Source organism: Echinops telfairi, unplaced genomic scaffold (assembly GCF_000313985.2).
Source record: "Echinops telfairi isolate 266 unplaced genomic scaffold, ASM31398v2 ScPeMD7_18;HRSCAF=68, whole genome shotgun sequence".
Classification (NCBI taxonomy): Eukaryota; Metazoa; Chordata; class Mammalia; order Afrosoricida; family Tenrecidae; genus Echinops; species Echinops telfairi.
Window position 1 is genome coordinate 23,594,464 of NW_022103915.1, and position 11,197 is coordinate 23,605,660.

The following is an 11,197-nucleotide window of genomic DNA, read 5'->3' on the forward strand; positions in this document are numbered from 1 at the left end:
TGATTATTGGCCAGGCTGGCACAATTAACTAACTCACTTGTGTAGAAGCCGAGTTCTTCAGCACACTTTTTATGCCGTTTTTGTGGTAAAATTAGGTGCCTAGGCAGATATTCGGGTCAACTTATACTTGAATATATACAGTATATTTTTTTAAATGTCAGATACGTAGTCACCATACTATTAGCATTGTTTAGAGGTGCTTTTTTTCTTAAGATCATTTTATTGGGGGCTCTTACAGCTCTTATAGCAATCCATACATCGATTATATCAAGCATTATTTGTCCATATTTTGCAATCATTTTCTAAACATTCACTTTCTATTTGAGCCCTTTATTCCCTCCTCCTCCCCCTCCTGCCTTCATGGCCCCTTGATAAATTATAAATTATTATTATTTTCATATCTTATACCAACCGCTGTCTCCCTTCACTCACGTTTCTGTTGTTCGTCCCCCTCAGGGTGAGGGTGGGGGGAGGTTATGCATAAATCCTTGCAATCAGTTCTCCCTTCCTTCCCTTCTCCCATCACCTTCCCCCTGCCCTCTATCCTCCTGGTATCGCTACTCCCAATTCTTTTCCTGGGGGGTCTATCTGACCTGGATGACATGTGTTGTGAGCTCTCATCTGTACCAGTCAGTGTACATGCTCCGGTCTACCCAGAACTGACAGGTAGGACTGGGATCATGATAGTCGGGGGTGAGGAAGCCTCAAGGAACCAGAGGAATATTGTGTGTCTCATTGGTGCTATACTGGTCGCGGGATGACGTATCCCTTCCTTGCCACCCTTCTGTAATGGGATGTCTTATTGTCCATAAATTATTGCTCCGACTCCACCCCCACCCCTGTTCTCAACAATATGGATTTTTTTTGTTTGTTTTTTGTCTTCTGAAGCCTGTTACTTGGTCCCATAGAAACTTCATGATCACAAAGGCTGGTGTGCTGCTTCCATTGGGCTTGTTAAACTTCAAGCCTTTAAGACCCCAGATGCTATATCTTTTGTTAGCTGGGCGCCATCAGCTTTCTTCACCACATTTGTTTATGCACCTGCTTTGTCTTCAGCGATCATGTCAGGAAGGTGAGCCTCACAGAATGCCAGGTTGTTAGAACAAAGTATTTTTGCGCTGAGGGAGGGCTTGAGCAGAGGCCTAAAGTCCATCCACTTCCTCAATGTATTGCCATATAAATATACGTACATAGGCCAGTACCTCTATTTTTATAAATTAATACATTTACATAAGTGCACACCTATGTTTATACCTCCATCCATTGCTTTGCTTCCTAGATCTCTACTCTGTTTTCTTCTACCTTCTTCCTGCCCTTCCATCACACTCGCCCTTCTGCTGCCTCTTAGTAATTCTAGAGGTACTTTTTTTTTAAATGCTTTTATTGGGGGCTCTTACATATCTTATCACAATCCAGAAATTCTTCCAGTGTGTCAAGTACATTTGCACATATGCTGCCATCATCATTTTCAAAGCATTCTCTTCCCACTTTAGCCCCTGATATCAGCTCCCCATTTCTTCCCCCTCCCTCGCTCCCCCGCCTGCCTTCCCTCACAAACCCTTGATAAGTTGTAGATTTTTATTTTCCATATCTTACTCTAGAAGTACTTTTTAAGGACCTACTGTAGGACAAATATACAGAAAAACTCAAAAGTTACTGCTTATTAATATGGGGGGGGGTTATTTATAGTGTTTAGCTTTTTCCTATGTGCTCATGAATTTTTTCCTTAAGAGTTTGATATTCTTTTTTTTTTTTTTTTTTTGAGTTTGATATTCTTTGACAATAATCAGGGCACAGAAAAAAAAAGAAGTTTGCTTTAAGTGAAAATTGTCAAAATTCCCACTGTCCCACTCTGCCATCCCATTCTACCATATATCTAAATTCAGACAGTTCTAACCCAGACTAAAATGAATAACCCTATAGCCTTTATGGCCAGGCGAGGGTAAATTCAAAAGTATTGCTACTGGCATTCCAATTCATGTGTATCTGGGTTTTTACCAAGCAAAATGTATTTCCACATGTCCGTGTGATCAGTGGACAGCTGCGGACAATCCTCGTAATGCGCGGGTCTGACTCTCATCGAGGGCCTGCATGCAACAAGACACACTCACAACAAGGGCTTTCGAGCTCTGCCGGCCAGTTAAACTCAAAGCAGAGAGGTCAGTTCAGAAGGCTCTGCATACATCTGTCTTGAGTGAGTCTGAAGGAACAATCTTGATAGACCTTCTCACAGGACAAGGACAGTCACAGGAGGTTATAATGAAAAGGCCTTAAGAAAATGGAAACTGCATTGATAAGGAGAAGCCCAGGAAAGCTGTGCCCTGTTGTTTCCCCTCGCAGCGAGTGCCCTGCTCCTTCTCTGCAGGTAGCAGGGCTGTCCTGCAGGAGGCGCCCTGGGAAACCTTACCCCATATGCCTGGTCATTAGCCCTGGCTTCGCCCCTTCAGGCTTCTTTTTGTTCCTGACACTCAAAGTCCTTTTAAAAGGATTGCAATTTGAATCCCTCCAGGATCCCAATACCTCCGTATGTCTCTCTGTAAATTAAAGCGCTCCGAATTCTTCAGGGTGGGGCTCAGAGATGGAAACACTCCGTTCACAAGCATCCAGAGAGAGGGGAAGGATATCTCAAAGAACAGTAGCTGTGTATTTCGATATTTTGTTCCATCTGTCATCAGATCATGTGTGATTCATCATTATAGAAGCCAGTGTTTCAGAGCATCTCTCTATGTGGTGGCCTCTCACCCACGAGCAGTACACCTGAGTGAGACCTGGAGTGAGTGAGGATTGGGCCTTTTCTTTTGTAAAATGGAGAAAAGTCGGGACAGAGAGATTCTCACAGAGATCCCTTATAGGAAAGAGCACAAATGGAAACTTAGAATCTGAAAAACAAAGCCTCTTAGCAGTCTTCATTGAAGTACTCCTGGAAAGCCCTGAGTTATGTGTACCCCAATGTGGTGATCTCTGCTCCAAACTGAAACCAGGAGCCATTGACACTGATTGAAGTTCTGGGTGAGAACCGTGAGCCTGAGACTTCCTGGCTTGCCTCTGGAGCCCTCCAGGTCAGCAGTGCTGTGCAGAGATACAGGCTGTGCCAGAGGGCCTGCGCAGTGAGTGGCTATTGCACTGAGAAATGAAACGAGTTAAGTTTGATAATTTGTAGTTAAATTATTCAAGATTATGCATTGAGATCATTAAAGAAGATTTATCCAAGTAAAGCTTTTTTTTTAGGGAAATGTTTTTTAAATGAAAACTTGAAGGACAGAATACATTTTCTAGGATCTCACTCACTCTCTGTGTGACTCAGTGACCCTACAGGACAGGGTAGAGCTGTCCCTGTGAGTTTCCAAGACTGTAACTATTACCAAGAGTAGAAAGCCCTGTCTTTGTCCTACAGAGCCAGCCGGTGGTTTCGAACTGCTGACCTTTAACCACTTCACCACCAAGGCCTCTTTTTCCTAGTATGTGAACTAAATAATAAATCCTACTTACTTTATCTAGAAACCAATTTTGGCTTATTTCCTATATTACAGGATATCCACCTTGCAAAACGTTTTTATGACATGGCAGCTGAAGCCAGCCCAGATGCCCAAGTACCAGTCTTCCTTGCCCTCTGCAAGCTGGGCATTGTCTATTTCTTGCAGTACATCAAGGAAACAAACGTAAGTGGTTCACGGTTTTGACTTGTGTTTTTCTTTTGGGGAGGTGGAGGCGGGGGAGGGGGGGCGCAGTTATTTCTTTGTTTTGTTTTTCGTTTATGAGTCTCTTGATGAAAATACAAATGCCACCATCTGGATCCCTGAGTTTTGTATTTAAAAAGCAGAAGTGGGGCTGCTGGGGAAGGCCGGGCCCTGCAACTGCCTGGTCTCCCTGCTGCAGACCCCAAGCAGGCCTGGTCTCCAGTGTTGCCGCATTTTCCACTGAGGCACCTGTTTCCTGGGTTAGAGCAATACTGAGGCTAAACCGTGCATTTAGAAAGAGTCGTTAACCAAATTCAGTCAACATAAAATCGGCTGGCTGCCTAGCCATAACTCAGACCAGTCCCTTACAATTGAGGGGGCGGAGGGGGGTGGACAGCAGAGAGTGCCTGCCAAGGCCTGATGTGCCTGAAACCCTTCTGATCTGACACACAAGTTGAAACCACCACCAACACTTTTTCTAAAAATGGCGTGAATGATTGAAATAGGCGATGAGGACATAGCAGGAGATGAGGAGCATTCACAGTACTTAAGTACACCTGGTCTTTGCTTACATTGTGTCCCTGTGTTTTTGTTAGGGGTCCTTGAGCCGCCTCTCACTCACAGCGAGCGTTCGTGTGATAGAATGCCGGGCCGCCCTGTCCTCACGCTTGTCCTTAGGTTGAGCCCGCTGTTGCAGGAACTGGGGTGGTCCGTCTCTTGGAGGGTCTTCTTTTTTGCCAACACTCTCCTTTACCAAGCATGGCGTTTTTTCCAGGAATTAACCCCTCCTGATAACATGTCCACAGGACATGAGACAGAATCGCACGATCCTTGATTCTGAAGAACATATTAGCTGTATTTCTTCCAAAACATACATTGTTTTTCTAGCCGTCTGTGATATATTCAGTATTCTGCAAACACAATTCAAATGCCTCAATCCTTCCCTCTTTTTAGCCCCGTCCAGCTTTCAAATGCATATGAAGCCATCGAAAAGACCATGATTTGGGCCAAGTGCACCTCAGTTCTCATGACATCTTTGCTTTTTAAAACATTGAGTCTTTTGCAGCAGATTTGCCCGATACAGTAGTCATTTGACTTCTTGACAGCAGCTTCCAAGGCTATTGATGGTAAATTTTTTCTTCATAATGATTTGCAGTCTGTACTGGAGACTTAGTCTTTGCCCTAGCAAATGACTCAAGTACCGATAGTCCCTGATAATGGACCAGTGTCTCTGTAGTTGTTTTACTCCAGAATTAAATGGAAGGCAATAAAATGATCGATCAACCTACTCAGCCATTCCAAGTTTTGTTGGTTTTTTTAAAGTTAATATTAGTGGTAAGACAATCAAATCTTACAGCAGACAGTGAAAACTGGGAATCACCATCATCACCCAAACCCATCACAGACCCTGTCCTCGAGAGCCGAGTTAAGAGTTTCTCCTCATTGTGTTCCCAAAAATGACTAAATGCCTGCACCAAATATGTGTTATGGGATCTTTTGTAAAGTAACTCTACTTAAACATACAGGGTAGATAAGTAGCAGCCAGAAAATATCAGGAATAATTTCTGTTAAGTGACCTTCAACGATTAAAAATACTATACACTAAAAGACTAATTTCTTAGTTTGAATTCTGGTGTTTAATTTTTCTTTTTAGGTAAGTCATAGCTAAAAAGTGTGTTCTATTCAGCTATCAAACATTTGAATGACTGCCCTCTTCATCTCCATAAGAGAAGTGAACTAGCCCAGCTGTCTTGAAATTCAGGATTTTCAGCTGATTTACCATCGCTTGAAAACAGGTCACAGGTGTGCCAGGTTACTGGGCCCCTGGAACTTCATTCTCTCCAGTGTTTCTCCCACAATTTCCTGTGACCATTGGTGACAAAGTAAGGCATGAGATTACTGATGGAGCGGAATTGTGCTAGACATTGTAGGTAGTCAGCTGTTACCAAATGATTCAGTTCCTGACACCTGTTGCTTTTAGCTTCAGTTGAAGGTGAAACCTGTTTTTTTAAAAAGCACACATTGAAAGATGCCTAAAACCAAATATTTGAATAAGTTCCATATCTATCTCTACAATGTGTGATGTCACTTTCTCACTTCCTTCTCTAATATTTTAGTGACCATCATGCTTTCCATTTTGTCCCCACTCAGCTCCGAGATATGTTCACCCAGCTTGATATGGACCAGCTCTTGGGGCCTGAGTGGGACCTCTACCTCATGACCATCATCGCGTTGCTCTTGGGAACAGTCATAGCGTACAGGCAGCGGCAGCACCAAGACTTGCCAGTGCCCAGGCCTCCTGGCCCGCGGGCAGCTCCCCCTCAGCCAGAGGGGCTACCAGAGCAGCAGCCTCCACAATAACAGCCCCTGTGTCCACCTGGAACCATGACCACCCAGGCCAGCGTTTGCTGACAACACTGACACGTGATGACTGGGGACTGGATCAGCGTCGACCCTCCTGGAAGAGGCACGAGGGAGCATTTAATTCTTAAAGCTGCTTAGAATCTGCTGCCTTGATTTTCAGGGATAAGTAACTCTTACCTACGCTGAGTTGAATGTTTGTTGCAGTGCCATATGGAATAACAACTGTCCGTGGCTTCCTTTTTCCCTCCTCCCACCCTTCCCCCTCCCCCCCTGGAAACATATGTGAGACGCTCAGAAGAATGTGTACTGTATCCAGCTGTCTTTCCTGGGTCCCTTTGCTCATTCTCTCCACGTGCATAAGCTCCTGTATCGGCCATCTTTGAGGTCTTATGCATCAACACTAAGGACCGATCAGTGTAAAGAAACCCCAGGTAGCTTCAGGTTTCACATGTTTGAAAATAGAATTTGCCTTTTAAATTAAAAGGAAAAAGAGGAGAGGGTGGGGGGGGGCGGTAGCTTCAGTGTTCTGAAACTGCAATAACTGAGAAATTATTTTACCAATCCTCGTATATTTATCAAATATACGACATATTTGTTATTTAAAAGGCAGGCAGGAGGCTTCTTAATATTGGTGACCGTCACACTTTATACCATACTCCTCCCCTTCAGAGGCTGCAGGGCGTTGTTAGGCCTGTGTGGATTTCACTCTGGAGTGGAACATATATAAACCATTGTGAACTGACTCCGTGAGCGACTGTGAATTTGCCCGCTTACTCAATGGCATTCGCTTGCTTGGTCTCACTTGGTATGGAAGCCAGAGGATGGATGGCCTAGGAGAAACCAGGAGGGGACAATTCCAACGTGCACTCTGAACTGGTACCAAGGTCATAAGCACCGTTTCCCAAAAGGGAAGCATTTGTTCCCGGGACCCCTTTACTCTGCATTCTTGTTGCAGTAAGAGCAGCCCCTTCGCCTGAACTCTGTCCGTCGGGGATACTTGACAGACGCGACTTTATTCTCTACACTCAGAGAAGGAGAGATTGATGAACTCAGTGGCCGAGAAAAGCCAAAGCCCGTTTGTACTGTTTTCTATGCTGTTCAGGTAGATTTTTATTTCTGCCAGTTTTATATCACAGTAAGAAGGGACCTGCGTGCTTAGACACTGTCATCATCATCTTCCTCCCGCTATTCACATGAGGAAAATCAGAGCTGCTGCACTTAAGACTTGTTAATAGGATGAGAGGAAAACAATTTCACACGTCACACACAGCAAGGGGCTGTTAAACTTACGCTGGATTTGCACTGTTAGGAGCAGAGAGAGGTATTGCCTACGTTAGTATCTGAGCAGGTTTTCTGACCTCGGTCTCTCTATTCTTTTTCTCATAATCCTTCATCTGCCAGGAAAACTGAAAATTTGATTAGCCTGTAGAGTGATAAGACTTTGGTTTTGGAAGTTAGGATTGTATTCAGAACTAGATGTAATTGGTCTCTAATGAACAGGTAGGTTTTCAGTGTGAAATTATGCTGTGTGTGTGTGTGTGTGTGTGTGTGTGTGTGTGTGTGTGTGTGTGTGTGTGTGGAGTATTATGAGAAACCTGGTAAATTCCCTTCCAGGTAAATTGCTTCCAAATTTGAAGAGATGGTCACAGAACTGTATGAAATAAGAGCCTATATGTGAAAAGAGTAGGAAATGTTATCCTTGGAAGTGACTGTCCCTTTGGGTGCCCCTCATCATAAATAGTGACATTGAATGAGATTTGAGTGCATTTGGTACCACATTCTGGTTATCTTCTCCATTACCTCTTCTCCCTCCCCTTCAAAATAAGTAGAATCCACAATTCACCTGGATGGAGCTCTGAGTTTTTTTGTGAAGAAACCTTCTGAGATGACTGTCAGCTTTATTTGTTTCTGTAGCCAACCATCTGATTTCTCCCCAGGTGCGTTTGTGTCTCCCTCTCTGCTCCCCTCCATTGGTAGTTCTTACAGCAGGGGCACCTCCTAAAGATGAGGGGAGAGTGTTGGCAAGCTCTCCATGCCAGAACAAGCCTCTTCCTAGTTTTCCACTTGCCACATCCTCTTCTTGTGATTAGTTTTCAAAGTACCCATCACTTGGTTTGTTTTCACCTCCCTGGGGTCATTTTTTTAACCAGAAATTTGAATAGTATGTTTAAAATAACATACTTCCTGTGGATTCATTTAGAAAAAATCTCAACATACTTAGCTAGTTTTTTTGTTTGTTTTGCTTTTTCTCTTTACCTCCCCTCATTCGCGGGACATGTTACCTAAGGAAAAAAGGGACTGCATTTGTGTTTTTTCTCCTAAAATGATGCTCAATATTTACCTGAACAAATGGCATCCATTTGAATAAAATGACAGTAACGAAAGCTAGCTAATGTCAGTGACATGAAACTAACTCAGGGATTCAGGAGTTTTACCTTTAGAATTAATTCATGGTTAGCAGAGGAAATGCGGCTTCATTTCTCCGTGGTAGCCTGTCGCCTCCTGGTCCCTTTCATAGTCTGTCTCCTGCCCTGGAAGGTGGTGATGGGAGTTCTCTTTCGCTTCTAGGCCCCGTGCATTGGGCTTGTTGGCTGCCGAGTTATTTCACCACTTAGCTGAGCTTGAGACTGTCCAGTTTACTTCTATTTGATGTTGCAAAGGAAGTTTGTTTCTTTCTGTGTTTAAAGATTATTGTTTCTCTTTTCTGGGTCGGGCTTCTTTTAATTTTGGTGAATCCTCAAGGGCACCAAGCAGATGAGCGGAAAGTCTTTTTTCCCTCCAAGATTCTTTATTTGGTACTTCAGTCAGATGAACGAGTGAATCATTGGACTTGATACACTTGAGGATTTGTTGCCCTTCTACAGATTAATTTGTAAAAGTTTCAAATTATTTGTTTGTTAACAGATTATAAATTTGTTAAGCTCTTTTGTCTCTGCACAGGTAGGAAATTTCAGAAACACCCCCCGGTGACCTGGTGAGAAGCTGGTACTCTGTTTGATTAAGGAACTGCTGGTGCTGAAGTGTTTTCTATAGAAGTTTGGTTTAGATCAACCCCCCGCCCCTTCCTTGCTCCAGTGTTTTGGAAGTGTGCATGCAGGCCTGTAAATGAAGCCCACCACGCTTCCTGTCTGTAGCATGTCTAACTACATGTGCAGACCATTTCCGGGGGGTAGGGGGTGTTGGACTAAGGTTTTGTGTGCAGTTTTCAAAGCAAAATGCTTCAGGTAGATTGCCCCCCTCACCTGCCAGGAGGAGCAGTGTGGGCTTTTTGCCCCAGTGACAACTGGGATTGTTTTGAAAATGAGTTTAACGTGTTACCCATTATTATGCCTAGCTGGGTGCAGGAAATCCTGAGAACAAGAGAAACGTCTGTCTCCGTGCAGATGTTGTCAAGTCGCGGCGCTCCAGTGGGATTTTCCACTATAGAGTCAATATGCCATGCTCTCTGAGGCAACAAGTTGGTTTGTAAATGCGTTGAGTTTGCTGAAAAGAGATGAAATTTTTCCTTCTATTTGCCAGTCCCTGAAAATTTAATACAACCCCAGTTTTAAATGGCTTGCCTTTTTAGCCTGACCGTTTGCCCAAGAGAGTGTGTGTGCATAGGCAGGTCTGTGGGTGTGTATGGAGTCGTCGCATGCTCACAGGTTCTCCCATGTGGACTGGCAAACACACTGACACTGTCCTCTCTGATGTAGAGAGAGAAATCATCATAAGATCCCAGTGTAAGCGCTATAAACACACAGAAAAGGAGGCTTTTTAAGCTGGCATTGAGAAGGATCACCACGGCAGACTTTGTACATTTGTTTTGTATTTAGTGAGATGCAACAAAAAGGTTGGTGATGTGTAATATACTTGTGTAAACAAACAAATCCTGTTAATAGAGAGATGTACAGATTCATTTTGTACTGTATCTTGAAACTTGTGAAATAAAGATTCCGCCTCTGGCTTTCCTGTCCGCAGTACGCTGCCACGGCCCCACAGCAGTCTGCTCAGTGGCGGCGGCGGTGGTGTTTTGTAACCTAAATGATTCAATATTTAATGAACCTTTCTGAAACTTCAGAAGCTTCCAGAAAAAAGCAGTCATAGGGGACATATTAATCTACCTTTTATTTCTGTTAACTCCCAGATTTTAGATTCCCATAAGTTGACTATTGCCCTAGGGAAAATACTAACTTGCTAAGGAATGTTACCATTTTTTTTTATCTTTGACCTGAATCAGCCTGAGATACATAATACGCGTGAGGTGTTCTGACGCTACCTTACTATATAACGTGGTTTATCTGGTTTGTTTATGCATTGCCTTGTCCCTATAAATTGTATTAAGAGGTCATACAGAGATGCATATACAACACAAGATATTGAGCATATGGAGAATAAGATTGAAATAAATGAAAATGAAGACCAAAAAATGATAGTTAACCAGAGGTGAGCTTTGTACACAAAAATGAATGCCAGGGAAATGTGGGAGAGCCACAGGTCAGCTGTGGCGGCGGCAGCGTGGCCCCTTCACCTGGCCTTCCCCGGAGGTCTGCTTGCCACTGGCTCCTTATTGCAAGTCAGCAAAGCCGGTCTTCCTGTCAAGCAGCCTTTTTCCTCGAGCTTCCCTGTGGTACAATTTTTTTTTAACTGTTTTATTGGGACATGATCCCCATAGCCTACAAGCCGAGGCTTCAGTCCCCTGAGGTGTGCATTTTGATTCCCTCTGAGTCAGACTTGACTTACCGGCAGTGGTTTGGTTTGGGTACTAGCCCTGCAATGTGCTTCTGCCAGTTAGAGCTTAGACACATACATGCAAGCAAAGGCTTAGAGTAATTCCTGTTGTGAACGTTAGTTTTTGAAAAATCAGAAAAAGGAAAAAGATTTCTCCTTTGGGGATAGTTTTCATGAAGAAGTACATAAAATTAAAAAGCTTTAGAATTTCCCATTTCAGAAAGAGGTGTTGCTACACCATGTGTCTTACTTCTCCTCGGTTCTACTACCATCACTTAGTCATCGGATCGAAATCGGATCCTGGAAAGCCCACCCAACTTGTAGTTGGTTGTTAGTATTACACTTTGAGCAAAATCCTGATTTTCCTAGAAACCAAATTCTTTGCATCTAAATCCCTTTTAAACATGGCCTAGTGTGTTAATGCTGACTTATGTGTGAAATCATAC

At 43.5% G+C, this 11,197-nt stretch overlaps 1 protein-coding gene across 2 annotated transcripts in view; it reads left to right on the plus strand.

Annotated features, from left to right (window-relative positions):
• The window catches only part of SEL1L (SEL1L adaptor subunit of ERAD E3 ubiquitin ligase), a 72,987-nt gene extending 63,002 nt beyond the window's left edge, over positions 1-9,985 (plus strand). For both annotated transcript variants that reach the window (XM_004698750.2, XM_045287763.1), the window contains 2 exons: positions 3,531-3,659; positions 5,829-9,985. In XM_004698750.2, the coding sequence (XP_004698807.1) occupies positions 3,531-3,659; positions 5,829-6,038 (339 nt within the window). In that variant the 3' untranslated portion in view covers positions 6,039-9,985. The remainder of the gene's footprint in view (positions 1-3,530; positions 3,660-5,828) is intronic.
• The last annotated feature ends 1,212 nt before the right edge of the window (positions 9,986-11,197 follow it).